This window comes from Leopardus geoffroyi, chromosome E1 (assembly GCF_018350155.1).
Source record: "Leopardus geoffroyi isolate Oge1 chromosome E1, O.geoffroyi_Oge1_pat1.0, whole genome shotgun sequence".
Taxonomy (NCBI): domain Eukaryota; kingdom Metazoa; phylum Chordata; class Mammalia; order Carnivora; family Felidae; genus Leopardus; species Leopardus geoffroyi.
Window position 1 is genome coordinate 435,087 of NC_059330.1, and position 13,781 is coordinate 448,867.

At 65.5% G+C, this 13,781-nt stretch overlaps 1 protein-coding gene across 5 annotated transcripts in view; it reads left to right on the forward strand.

Annotated features, from left to right (window-relative positions):
* The window catches only part of SPNS2 (sphingolipid transporter 2), a 29,616-nt gene that overhangs the window by 14,509 nt on the left and 1,326 nt on the right, over positions 1-13,781 (forward strand). For 2 of the 5 annotated variants that reach the window (XM_045487279.1, XM_045487278.1), the window contains 10 exons: positions 5,271-5,407; positions 9,079-9,230; positions 9,389-9,455; positions 10,224-10,366; positions 10,584-10,736; positions 10,838-11,027; positions 11,513-11,578; positions 13,033-13,131; positions 13,202-13,365; positions 13,487-13,678. In XM_045487279.1, coding sequence (XP_045343235.1) covers positions 5,271-5,407; positions 9,079-9,230; positions 9,389-9,455; positions 10,224-10,366; positions 10,584-10,736; positions 10,838-11,027; positions 11,513-11,578; positions 13,033-13,131; positions 13,202-13,365; positions 13,487-13,678 — 1,363 coding nt within the window. The remainder of the gene's footprint in view (positions 1-5,270; positions 5,408-9,078; positions 9,231-9,388; positions 9,456-10,223; positions 10,367-10,583; positions 10,737-10,837; positions 11,028-11,512; positions 11,579-13,032; positions 13,132-13,201; positions 13,366-13,486; positions 13,679-13,781) is intronic. The other 3 variants (XR_006714645.1, XM_045487280.1, XM_045487276.1) reach the window with 3 other exon arrangements.

Genomic DNA, 13,781 nt, shown 5'->3' on the forward strand with positions numbered 1-13,781 from the left:
GGGCGCCTGGGGACCAGTATCTGTCACAGAAGCTTGTTACGGTATTTTTAGTGTAAACATTTTTATGATGAAACATTTTAGATATACATAAAGAGTAAAGAGACTAGCGCGACGAGGCTGCAGGAAGCTGTCACCCAGATTCATCCAGGGATCGACCGCCCACTCCCGCCCAGCGTCCGGGCTCCGGGGGTTTCTTGCAGGGTCGGCCCCGTGCAGGCTTGGGGTCCAGCATCGTGGGGGTGACGCGATTTCCACCCCGAGCCCAGGGCAAGCCCCCTGACTTCTGGCTGTGCCCGCCGTCCCGTGGGCAGTTTTTCTGCCTGTGAGATCTCCGTCCCGGCTCTGGCTGTGTGCCGAGAGCCTGCTCCGTGCGGCCCCGGGCTTTGCGGCCCCTTCTGCAGATGCGGCTCCTGACGGGAGCCTTTGTGCCCCAGGGCCCGTGTGGGGCACAGGTGACAGTGCCCACTGCAGGCAGACTGAGCGTGAGCAGAGCCCACGAGGAGGAAGCCTTTGTGGGAGGGGGCAACGGATCCCAGAAAGCAGGCGACCCGATTCCCGGGGAATTTCAGGCAGTAGGTTTGCCGTAACAGACTTTAACGTCCTATGTGCTTCATTTCCACGGTTCCAAAAAAACAGTAGAATTTGTAAGACAGGGATAGCACCTTATTGGAAAAGAACAGGGACTGAAAAGCTGAATTCACGATTCTGGAAGTGAAAACCGTGAGCCCCAGTCGAAGAGAGAGTAAGCGGGTCAGAAGCTGGGTCTGCGGAAGGGGAGCAGATCGGAGGCTCTGGGGACTCGTGTTCGCCCCCCTCCCCCCAGAAGGAAGGAGGCTGGGCGGGGGACAGGGGCACACCGTGGAGGGCCTCTGGCTTTGGTCTTGGGGCCGTAGGGAGCCAGAGGAGGCTTTGGGGCAGGCATGGCCCCGTTAGACGTCTGCGTGGGGATGCTCTCTCTGGGGCGGGTGGTGGGGGAGGGCGCTGGAAGGCAGCTCAGGGCTGGGGTTGGGGGGGTCACGAGGACGTGCCAGGACGTGCCAGGACAGAGGAAGAGCCAGCTCAGACCGAAACCAGACGGCGGCCCTGCTTCGGGCACAATGTCCTCCTGGCCTTGCTCTCCTCCCCACTTCTGCAGTGGCCTCCTTCGTAGTCAGGCAGCCCCCGTGGCGGTTCCCCCAGCGCCCCCCTGCCTGAGGGGGGCCTAGGACCGGTCTCCCTGAGGCCCGAGGGGCCGTCCCAGGGCTTGTATCCTGAGCAGTGGGAGGGAGGAGCGGCCCCCTTCTCCCTACAGGAAGTCCGAGCTTGGTGGCCCTACAGGCAGCGATGGGGCCTCCCCGTGGCCTGGCTGCCTGGGCGTCCCGTCCACACCCTGTGGGCAGAGCCGGCCTGACACCCTCCCCGCCCACGGGAGGTGCAGGATGGCACATCTCCCCGAATGACAGGTCGGCCGGATCTGGACTCTGTAAAAATAGCCCTGGTTCAGCCCAGGCTGAGGTGGAGGCTGGACGTGAGCTCCGAGGCCACCGACGGGGCGTCCAGGGCTCCCCCAGCTCAGGCCTCACCTGCCCCTGCCCCAGGACCAGCTTCTGGGATCGGACAGGGCCACATGCACCCTGGGAGCAGCCCCTGGGTGAGATCAGAGGGTCACAGGGTCCTCAGTGGGGTGGTTCTGGACTTCTGGGGGCTGGACCCTCTGAGGGCCCCAGAGGAGAAGGCCCCCGGGCATCCCTGTGGGGCGGGGACACCACATGAAGTCGTTCCGCAAGGTGGCTCCTCCCACGCTGCCCCCCTCCCCCCCCTTGCCCGCGGCCCCATTGTCCCCATCCAGTGGGCTGGCTCACCAACCCCCCCCCCCCGCCCCCGCCCCCGCCCGCAGCCCCATTGTCCCCGTCCTGTGGGCTCAGCACACGTGAGCCAAGACAGGGCTTCCCCATGTCCTGACTGCAGGATGTCCTTGTGCGGGAGCTGCTGGGAAGGCCACCCCCACCGAGGTCTGGGTGGGGCAGCCAGGCCGCCCAGAAAGCTCTCTTCCAGCAAAGACGGCAGGGCTGGGGTAGGGGGCAGTGGAAGTTTCTAGCCTGGCCGGGACAAGGTTCCAGGCCTTTGCCGCTGCTGTTTCTTCTGCCAGGAGCATTTTTCCTCTTGTCCCTGCCCTGATTGCATTGAGGCCCCTCTGCTGGCCTGTGATGCACCTGAGGGCCTGGGAACGTCCTCTTACCTGTCTGTCCGTAGCAGAGGGGAGGGCTGCTCTCCCTCGTGACCCTGGACGCCCTTGTCCCCAAGGGGACAGTGCTGAGGGTGCAGGGCGTCTGGGGGCAGGAGGGTCACTGTGTAGTTTTGGGCAGGTTCCTCCAGCTGTCGGTGGCCCAGCTCCAACATGGGACGACATGGTGGGGACGGGTGGGTGCTTGGGACCCAGCGGTGAGGGTGGGGACCTGCTCCCACCGGAGTCCCCTGTGACTCGGTCCACTCAGATGGCTGGCAGGGAGCCAGGGTCGCGAAGTCGGGGCCGCCCTCCTGCTCTGCCGCAGGCCGGGTGGTGGGGACGGCGGCCTGGCTCTCCCCCCGGGCCCCGTCCACCCCTGCAGGAGGACAGACATGCCGTGGTCCTAGTGTGGCTTAGACCCTGGCGTTGGACAAACTCCTTTCGGCCTCTGGCACCTTTCTGTGGGATGAAGGTAGTCGTGAGGGGCAAGTGAGAAGCCTGTGCTTACGTCCAGGGCGCGCTCGGGCCTGTCTACAAGTGTTCCGTGAGCGACAACCGAGGTTCTCGTTAGCCGTGAGCATCGTGCCTCCCTAACCGTTGCACGGTATTGCTTATAAGATTTGTGATTTATGTTTTAGTATGTATTCTTGGTTTTAAGCATCATCATCGCTGGCAAACTCCCGTGCACCCTTCGATGCCCAGCCCTGACATCGCCGCCTCCGTGAAGCCTCTCTTCACCGTCCTGGCGGGAGCTGGCCCTCTCGGTGGCTTTCCTGGCATCCTAGCCCCTTCGAGCTGGGCAGCCCACGGATAGGCTCTGCCCCCCGGCCGGACAGGGGTCACTCTTCCTCCGGTTCCTCGTGCCCTGTCCCCGCTTGGCGCAGACAGGCACGGAGGGAACAGTCCTCCCTCCTCCCCCTAACGTGCCTAAGTCCTGAAGGATCAACGTCGCTTTTCTGCCCGCATCCTGGTCTGATCTCAGGCAGGTCCTGTGAGGCAGGCCCAGCAGGAAAAGTTCTTTTTCTAGATACGAGGAAGTAATTTCTGTGTGGATGAATCTAAACAAGGACCCGGTGTTGACCGAGGCCGTGCTCCGGGCGGGGCGGGGCAGAGCACCTTGCGCTTTATCTCACGCTGCGCTCGGCGCCCGGGGCCTTGCTATTTTTATCTTCATTTGGCGGATGAGGAAGCTGGCGGGGCGGCGGCCTCGACCAGCCCGCGAGAGGCGGTGTGTTAATTCTCAGGCATCGTGCGAGCCGGTAGCTGAACACGACCCTTAGCGACAGCTGAATTATGTACACTTGTGGTTAAACATCTTGTGTTAAAAACAAAGGTAGCGAATCCTCAGAACGCATGCTTCCCTGGTCGGGTCCCTGCATTGTACCAGGATCTGTGTCCCTGAGGTTATTTACGCAATCGATCTGCCTTCGCGGCGCTCCCGAGACCCACCTCCTGTGACTCCGGTCGGTGACATCACACCGCAGCCACGGGCAGCCACGGCGGGCGTGTTCACCCCTCGACAGTTGGCAACAGTTGGCAAACACCACATCCCTCCCCCCGCCCCCATCCCCCCTTTACTGGAGTCCGTCGTTGGACGTTTATCAGGACACCAGTGAACTGAGAACAGAGAGGTGGTGACCTGCTCAACGTCACCCAGCTGGGAAGGATCAGAGCTCACTTTGGGCCCAGGTCGCGCCCCTCTGTGCTGAGGCTGCCCGCGGCCCCAGTTTCCCCTGCGGCCACACCCCGTCCTGCTCACGGGGACAAGAGGGAGACAGTCACTCTCCTCCGGCCCGGCCCTCTCCCCTCCTTCACCGAGTCCGTCCTTCCTCCCCTCCCCTCCCCGCCTCTGTCTGAGGGAGAAGCCCAGCCCGTGTGCACACTCAGCCCGGCGGTCAGAGCCCGGCCAACTGGCCACCTCGTCTGCCCACCCTCGGCCTTTGTCTGGCCATCTGTCCGTCAGCTGTGGGACCGCCTTGCAGGGGGAGGCCTGGGGGAGCTCCTTGTTCCCTGACCCCTCGGGCCTGCCCTGCCTTGCCGGGCCTCTAGGTCCCACCTGGGGCCCCAAGGCCCCTCCCATCACTCCCCATGGAGTCTTCTGTCTCGTTCTAGAACAAAACCAGGTCCGATCACTCCCTGCTCTGTGCCCTTTCTCAGCCGTAGAAGCCACAGTGCCCACGGTGGGCCACAGGCCCTGGCTCGTCCGGCCTTCCTCCCTCCTTCCTTCTGCTCCAGCCATTCTGGCCTCTAGGCTATTCTTCACATGTGCTAAGCAGACTCCTGCCTCAGGGCCTTTGCACTTGCCCCCGTATTTGCATGATTTTTTTTTCCTTACCTCCTCCAGGTCTTCACTGAAATGTCACCTCTCTGGCCCTTCTTTCTCTGTGTCACACACGTTTCCTGTCTCCCGTCTCTGCCCTTTTCCCCTCCTTAGCATTTGCCACCATCTGATGTACTCTATTTTTCATTTTATGGTTTCTTTCTCCTGCCCAGGAAGGCAGGAATGTTTGCCTGTTTTGTTGAATGAGTGAAAGAGTGAGCGAATGAACGACAGTGTTTCCAGACGCCAGTAAAGCCTCTCCAGCCTGTGGGGAGTGAGGAGTGAGTGTGACTGCATGACCTGGCAGGTGGAAGACTGGGGTTCCAGGCCCAGTTCCGTCCCGGTCTGCTGTGTGACCTTGGGTGGGTCCCTTCCCCTCTCCGAACCTCTCTCCCAAGTATAAGAAGGACAGCAGCGTGACGAGGTATGAGGACACTGGCTCCGGGGTCGGACACACAGGGGATCAGGTCTCCGCGGGGCTTTTGCCGCCGGTGGGGCCTTGGGCGAGTCTTGCCTCCCCTCTTTGGCGAGGAGGTGGCCTTGCACGGACACACAAGGCCCCAGGTGGTGGGCTCCTGACGTGGCTTCTGCCACGTCAACCGCTCGGTGAATCCTCTGTCGCTCAAGTCCCCCGAGGGTCACCCGCTGGACAAGCTGGGCCCGCGGGGAGGCGGGCGGGTCGCAGGGTCGCCTCTGGCGGGCGGTGGGGGCCCGGCCCCGTGTCACGGCCTCCTCTCCCCGCAGTGTTCATCTGCAGTTTCATGGTGGCCGCCCCCATCTTCGGCTACCTGGGCGACCGCTTCAACAGGAAAGTGATCCTCAGCTGCGGCGTCTTCTTCTGGTCGGCGGTCACCTTCTCCAGCTCCTTCGTCCCCCGGCAGGTGGGTCGGCTCCTCTGCCCCCGCCCCCCACCCCCCCTCGCCCGGCTTCGTTCCCGCCTCTCTGCTGGAGCCTCAGGTGCTGTCTTCCCGGGGGGGGGGGGGGGGGGGGGACGGACGTCGTGGCTGCTTTTGTAAGCTGGCCTGGCTACGGAAAGGGCCTCCCCGCTGCGAGCCTAGCCGAGCCCCGCGTGGCACCCTCTTTCTGACCTGCCTTGACTTGGGGACAATGCAAGGAACGGCAGAACCAGTCTGGTCCAGGAGGTAGGGCCCTTTATTCTAGTCCCAGCTCTGCCAGCACCTTGCTGTGTGACCCCAGGTGAGTCACGGCCCCTCTCTGTGCCTTGCACGGTTTCCTCCTTTTCGTTTTTTTTTTTTAAGAGAGCTTGAGTGTGAATGGGGGAGGGGCAAAGAGAGAAAGAGGGGCAGAGAGAGGGAGAATCCCAAGCAGGCTCCGAGCTCAGCGCACAGCCCGATGTGGGGCTTGATTCCGTGACCCTGGGATCATGACCTGAGCCAAGGTCAGGAGTCAAGCACTCAGCTGACCGTGAGCCACCTAGCGCCCTTTTACTTTATTTTTTTAAGTAAACTCTACGCCCAAAATGGGGCTTGAACTCGTGTCCCCAAGGTCAAGAGTCACACACGTACTGACTGAGCTGGCCGGGCGCCCCGCTCGGTTTGCTCTTTGCCCGACGACCAGCTGACTCCTTGGGTCAGAGTCCTAGGGCGGCAAACATCATTTCAACATGAGGAAGGTGTTTCCTACTCGGCTCCCACCGTCCGGGTGCGAATGTCCCAACTCTGTTGTCTGTTCAGCCTTGTGATCTGGAGAGATCTCCCTGAGCCTCGGTTCCTTCATCTGTAAAATGGGACTAGTGTTTCCCCGCTGGAAGGCTTATTGTGGGAAATCGCCGAGCTAGTGAGTGCCCAGACGGCGGACCGTGGCGGCATTCAACCAAGTGTCACTTCTGTTCTTCTGATCCACGAGGGAGATAGGTTGCTTTGATAGGTAGTGAGTCTCCCATCGGCAGGAGTGTTCGAGCGGAGGAAGGACAATCACATGGTGGCTACCGTAGAGGGAAATAGAGGAAGAAGGAGAAAAGACCAAGATCTGTCTTCAAGGAGCTTTTGGCCTTCGGCATAAAGGAGCAGACCCTCTCCCCGTCCTTGGGGCCTCCCGGGCTGGGTGTGGGAAGATGTGACAGGCGCCCCCCGTTCACAGCCTTTGAGATGTGCAAAGTGCCGAGAGCCCTGACCGAAGAGAGAGCAGTCTCTTGAAATCCATGGGGTCAGGGAGAACTTCCTGGAGGAGGCGGCATTTGAGCTAGGCAGGTGGAATAGGGTGATGAGGCCTTTGGTGGACAGGATGGCAGGGGGAGCAAGCCCACAGAGGCACTGACGGTGGGCGTGTCGGTGGGTCCACAACGGAGCAGAGTGTTTTGGCTGGAAAGGAAGGCAGGAGCCAGGTGGTGGAGCCCTTCAGGGTCTGGGCTTCCTCCGGAGGTTGACGCTGGCCCAGAAGAGGCCGGAGGCAGGGGCGGAAGGAACAGGCAGGTTTGCGGGTATAACGTGGCTTCGCGGAGGAGGGTCGGGCCAGAGTGTCAGTAGAGTCTGACAGCCACGGTCGAAAATGGGGCCCAGACCAGAAGCTTTTGGGGACCGCGACGCCGGTGCCGGGGAGTGGGAGGGAGGGCGGGCCGGCGGAGGTGGAGAGACGGATCGCCCCAGTTAGTCTGTAGACTCAGGGCCGCCCCGGTCCGGGCCCCGCAGGGCGGGGCGGGGGGGAGGGGCGCTGGCGAGCCTCGGCAGTGGGATCCTGAAGTTCACTTGGCAGAGAAAACGTCCAGGAACATTGTGAAAAGTGGCCGTGGAGGTGGCCTGCCCCGTTGGTCATCACGGGGTGGCCGCTTAGCCAAAGCAGCAGGCCGACGGTGAGACGGTCCCTTCCGTGGGGGTGACAGGCGTGCCCCGGGGGGCTTGTGGAGGATTGACCGTGCACCTGGATGAAAGCTAAACCCTGCTTCAAAATAAGTTCCAGACGGGCGAAAACAAGGGAAAAAGCAAAGTCTAAAAACCGGGAGCTAGAAATCGGCCAGAAAAAGCCGGACAAGCCCGTAGGAAAGTGGGCGGAGGACGAGGACCGGCCGTCCCAGGAGGAGCCGGTGCCCGGTGTCGGTCTGAAGTCAGCAGGGAAATGCAAATTGAAACGACAACGAGATAACACTTCACACCCATCAGATGGGCAGTAATTAGGGAGGTGAGGACACCAAGTGTTACTGAAGCTGCTGCTGGCGGTGCAAATTGGCGGGGCCTCTGCGGAGAGCAGGGCGGCGGGATCCTGCAGATGCCACGGGCGCGCGGCCCGCGGCCCGGCCTCTCACTTCGAGGTGTGCACCCGAGAGAGAAACCCCGGCTCGTGCACGCGGAGCGGCACACGCGCACACGGGCGTCTGTGACGGGCTCGGAGCACCGCGGGACCGTGTGGTGCACGCGCGGAAAGACGGGGTGTCTTCGTGGCAGGAGAGGCGTGAACGGGTCTTTATCAGCCGGCGTCGATGGGCCCGCTTCCACAACGCGTGACTGAGGGCAGAGGCGAGGTGCGGGGCAGGAGGCACGGAACCGTCCCCTTTACGTCCCTGTTTGGAAAGCGTGCGGGGGCACGTGCGTGTGCGGGAACAGGGAGGGAGGAAGCATGACACGCGCACAAGGAGGGGGTTCCTGGGGAGGCCCGGGGACCCACAGGACGTCCTATCCACCTGCTCTCCTGCCGAGGAGGACCTCTCGCCTCCAGCGTCTCGCAAACAGCGTGTTAGAGGGTATTTTTGTCATTTGGGGATGGGACCTGAGCGAGGTGTGCAGTCCAGAGGCCATCGGTGGCTGGAGGCGTCACATTAAACAAAGGATCGGTACACGTGATGTGTAAAAGGCTAATGGAAACCGATACAGGACGACCCAACAGCAACGCGGGCAGGTGACCCCCAGAGAGAGGGACCGAGGCGAGCAGGCGGGGGACACAGAAGCGGAGGAGAGGCGCGGGGCTGGACGGGCAGTCGACGATGCAGAGAGGGCCGGCCCGGACGGAGACGGGCAGATGGAGGGAGGGAAGCGGGAGACTGAGCAGGGTAGCCTGCGGGCGGCGGCGTTGGCCGGCCGGATGGGTGGTCAGGGTGGGGCCGGGGAAAGATGGCCTGGCTGGGTTCTCAGGCCCTGGGCAGCTGGGGGGCCGGAGGGCCCGGGTCCACATCAAAGGGGGAGGACCCTGGCAGCTGGCACGGCCCCACCCTTCCTGGCTCAGCTGGGCTTCCCGCTTTGATGTGTGGCGGGGGTGGGGGGGGGGGCACTGCCCACTCCTCGTGCACGCAGGGTCCTCAGTGCTGCCAGGGCCAGCCCAGCTGCCCTGCCCGGGGTGGGACGTGAGTGGGGTGACTTGAAGCTCCCAAGGTGGGGCCAGGGCCCCCGGAGGAGGTGTCCGCGCGGGCCGCACTTACAGCCGTCAACCTGCAGAAGACCAGTGCCAACCCCGTGCCGGGCTTGTGTGGAGGGGCCCAGGGGCCTGGGCGTCCTCGCTGCTGAGACGGCGTTGGGCTCCATCCCATGGGCCGGCTCCCGGGCCAGCGTGGGGACCCGGGAGGGTCAGGCTGAGGAGCCAGCGGCCTCCATTCTTCTGGCTGTAGCACTTCTGGCTGCTGGTCCTGTCGCGGGGGCTGGTGGGCATCGGCGAGGCCAGCTACTCCACCATCGCGCCCACCATCATCGGCGACCTCTTCACCAAGAACACGCGCACGCTCATGCTGTCCGTCTTCTACTTTGCCATCCCGCTGGGCAGGTGAGGGTCCCCGCGCGCGCGCGCCCCGGTACCCCCGTCCCCGGAGTTGGCGCTCTGCGACCCGGACGCGCGGTGGCGGCCAGCAGGTGGGGTGGGGTGGGCGGCCGGCTGCCCCCGGGCTGGTGAGCACACCGTCCCCCGCGCTGTCTCGTCTGCAGCGGCCTGGGCTACATCACGGGCTCCAGCGTGAAGCAGGCGGCTGGAGACTGGCGCTGGGCCTTGCGGGTAAGGACACCCCAGCCTGGGGTCCGTGGATCCGTGCGCACGGGGAGCTGGGGGGCCAGACCCAGTGGCCCTGCGGCCTCAGGGCCCCAGGACGGGACAAGGGACTCTCCCACGTGTCAGGAAGTTCCAGGTCCGCGAAGGCGCATCCCGCTCGAGCCTGGCGCTGTGTGAGGGCGGGGCTGAGAGGAGACCTCTGTGTGGGGGCCCCCCGGGGGTCCGGAGCCCCTTGCTGTCCCGAGGGAGGATTCAGGCAAGTCTGCCAAGGCCCCAGGACAGTGCAATCGGAGGAAACAGAGATCCCCAGGCTCGCAGAGCAACGGAAGCTTAAGACAAAGTGTTTTTTCCTCAAAAGCAGGAAGGAAGCAGCCTCCGTGGAATTTCTTGACGGGGCGCATGGAGAGGAACTCCCTCCGCCCTGGGCTCGCGGGGGTGGGGACGGGCCTCCCTGGGCTCCAGCTGCCGGAGGGGCTGGTGTCTTGGAATGCGGGCTGCCAGCGTGTCCTCCTCCACCCGGAAGGGCCCGGGGCCCGTGGCGGCTCTGTTCCCCACGGGGCAGACCCACCCGATCCCTCAGCTGGGGCTTCATGGCAGCCAGAGCCCCGGCCCCCAGGCCCCAGCCTCGATTCCAGAGTCTGTCAGGCTGTCTTTCCACGTGTCCGTCCACCCCCTCCCACCCTGGCCCTCCTGGGGGCTTGCTCCTGGCGAAACAGTGACAGCCCCCCCTGGGCCCTGGGGCCCCACCTGCCTGACCTACTCCTGCCCTACCAGGTGTCCCCCATCGTGGGCATGATCACAGCAACACTCATCCTGATCCTGGTCCCGGCCACCAAGAGAGGCCACGCTGACCAGCTCGGGGGGCAGCTCAAGGTGCGGACCTCGTGGCTCCGAGACATGAAGGCCCTGATCCGCAAGTAAGCGCTGCCGGGGGGGGGGGGTTGGGGGGGTGGGGGGGAGGGGCGGGGCCCCCCCCTGCCACACGGCCCCCCCGCGCCACACGGCCCCCCCGCTCCCTGCTGCTCCCGGTGCTCACTGGGGCCCCTGATGCTTATCCCTGCAGCCCGAGCCCGAGGGGGAGCGGGGAGGGCTGCTGGGGGCCCGGCTCCGCGTGACGTCCCGGCCTCTCCCCAGCCGCAGCTACGTCTTCTCCTCCCTGGCCACGTCGGCCGTGTCCTTCGCCACAGGGGCCCTGGGCATGTGGATCCCGCTGTATCTGCACCGAGCTCAGGTCGTGCAGAAGACGACAGACGCGTGCAGCAGCCCGCCGTGCGGGGCCAAGGACAGGTAGGGCCGGGCGGGGGGTGGCCGTGCCCAGCGCCGCCCCCTCCGCCCCCCCCAGCCCTGCCCCCGGCCAACCCCACGGCTCCTGCCCTCTGTCCCCACAGCCTCATCTTCGGGGCCATCACCTGCTTCACTGGCTTCCTGGGTGTCGTCACGGGGGCGGGAGCCACGCGATGGTGCCGCCTGCGGACCCAGCGGGCCGACCCCCTGGTGTGTGCCGTGGGCATGCTGGGCTCCGCCATCTTTGTCTGCCTCATCTTCGTGGCTGCCAAGAGCAGCATCGTGGGTGCCTACGTGAGTGTGACGGGGGTGCGCGGGTCGTGGGGCGAGCGGGCCTGCTCCCTCCAGGGCCTGTCCAGGCCACCGGCACGCCTTGGGGTCCTCCTGGACCCTGTCAACTGCTCTGAGCCTGAGGAATTCCTCCTGCTGAGAGATGCGGGGCCCCGAGGGGGGTGTGGGGGCTTGGGGGGGGGGCTCCCTGCTGTCAGGGTGCAGGGAGCAGCGTGAGGCTGCTGGGGGTGGGCGGCCCTGACGGCTGCCCGGTCTCTCCTGGGCAGGTCTGGGGGCAGCGTGGGGCTGCTGGGGGTTGGGGGGGGGGACCCTGACAGCTGCCCCGGTCTCTCCTGGGCGGGTCTGGGGACAGCGTGGGGCTGCTGGGGGTGGGGGTGGGGGTGGGGCCCTGACGGCTGCCCGGTCTCTCCTGGGCAGGTCTGGGGGCAGCGTGGGGCTACTGGGGGTGGGGGTGGGGCCCTGACGGCTGCCCGGTCTCTCCTGGGCAGGTCTGCATCTTTGTTGGGGAGACGCTGCTGTTCTCTAACTGGGCCATCACCGCGGACATCCTCATGGTGAGGCAGGCAGAGTTCCCTCGTGACAACCCGGGCCTCTTGTCTCCAGGGGCAGCTGGAGAGGGCGGTGAAGGGACGGGAGGCCAGAAGGGCTGGTGGGGGGGTGGGCAGGAAGCCAGGCCGGCGGGGAAGGTGGGCCTGGAGGCAGGGAAGGGATCAGGCTTCGGGGCTGAAACCGGGGGCTGGGCCAGCGGGAGGGACGGGCGTGGGACTGGCGGGGAGGGGGACTTGTGCAGGCTCAGCGTGGCCGGGAGGCCGGCAGTGCCAGGCTAGCCCCCTCCCCCGGCCTGAGCTCCACAGGCCCTGCCCTCCCAGCCCAGCTTGGGTCCCAGGCGCGCCTGCCCGAGGGCCGGTGGCTGGGCCGGGTGGACAGAGGCCGTCTTCACAGGGCCAACAATGGGTTCCAGACCAGCCAGCCGGGCACAAAGGGCCGTCTGAGCAGTGGCGGGGGCTGTGTCCCTGGAGAAACCGGGAGGGGGTGCGGCCCCGCTAACTTGCTGTCTCTGAGGGGTGGCGGTTTGGGGGTAGGGTGACCGCTGCTCCTGTTCCCAGGGATCCTCCCAGCCAGGGCCAGGAGGGGTGGGAGAAGGGCACGCGGGGTCTACAGTGGGGAGGGTCCAGGAGCCACCAGGGCAGACCTCCTGGGGGTCACATGGGGGTTGGGGCCACTATATGGGACAGCCGGAGAGATCAGAGTCTGCCTGGTGCCGGGGGCCCTGCCAGGTCTCCAGGAAGCCTGCCCTGTTCCACCTCCATCGGTGGGCCGGGGGACACGGGGCGCGGGGGAGGGGGGGTCTGACTCAGCCCCGTGGCCCAGCGTGGAGCCAGGCAGGTGGCAGGGGGGAGGTGAAGCCGTTGGTGCTGGGCAGGACCCCTGTGCTTGCCTCCGCCCCCCAGGGGCGGCCCCAGCTGCAGGCAGGGTTTGGGTCCCAGGGAAATCACGTCCCATTTTATTAAGTGTCACAGCCACATGACTAATCAGTGCTGGAAACGGGGCCACGCGATCCCATCGGATGCAGCTGCCCTTCCCCCAGCCCTGTTACAAGGGTCCCCGAGGGCGTGGCCGCTGCGGGGACAGGGGGGCTCTGCATACTTGGAACTGGGCTCTGGCCTGGGGAGCTGGGGGCACCAGTGGGTGGGAGTGGAGGCCGGTCCAGGCAGACCAGCTTCACCCCCTCCCCTGCCAGCCTGGGCCTTGCTGGGTCTTCCTGGGGAGAAACCCGTGTGGCCTTCAGCTCACGGGCACGTGAAGCCAAGGCCAGGGTTCTGGTCCCGGCGCTGCCGCGGCCCGTGTGTCACCTGTGAGACCCTGAGGGCCTCAGTTTCCCAGGACCACGGCACCCAGCACAAGCCCCGTGCAGAACCTCGAGCGGCCTGTCCTCCGGCGTGGGGCGGGGGCAGGGGGATGCGGTGGCCCGGGGGACGTGGCCTCTGACCTGCTGCCTCTCGCACAGTACGTGGTCATCCCCACGAGACGGGCCACGGCTGTGGCCCTGCAGAGCTTCACGTCGCACCTGCTGGGGGACGCCGGGAGCCCCTACCTCATCGGCTATGTGAGTAGGGGCGAGGCCGGGTGGGGGACGGCTTCGGGAGGCGCCCCCTGACGCGTCCCCGCCCTCACAGATCTCCGACCTGATCCGCCAGAGCACCAAGGACTCCCCGCTCTGGGAGTTCCTGAGCCTGGGCTACGCCCTCATGCTCTGCCCCTTCGTGGTGGTCCTGGGCGGCATGTTCTTCCTGGCCACGGCCCTCTTCTTCCTGGGCGACCGCGCCAAGGCCGAGCAGCAGTGAGTGGGCCGGGTGGGCTGCCGGGGGGAGTGGGGGGGGGGTTGCCCACAGGTCCGCCTCCAGTTTTCTGACTTCTCTCTCTTTTCCTCTTCACTCCTGCCTCTTCTCTCCCCACCCCTGGGCTCTCCCACCTTCCCCTGGGGCTGACGAGGTCCCTGCCCGGCACGTCCGGCCAGCCGGCCCCCGAGATGCGATGCGCCAGAGCAGTGCCCGGGCCCGGCCGCAGCTGATCCGCCACCTTGACCCCCGCCCGTCTCTCCCCCAGGGTGAACCAGCTGGTGATGCCACCCGCACCCGTCAAAGTCTGAGGCCGTGAGTGCAGCCGGGTGGAGGGGCCCCTGGGGGGTGGGGCGGGGTCAGGGAGCACCTTGCAGGGCCCTGGAGAATGTTCTGGAAGCAGGAACAGCTTCTCTTC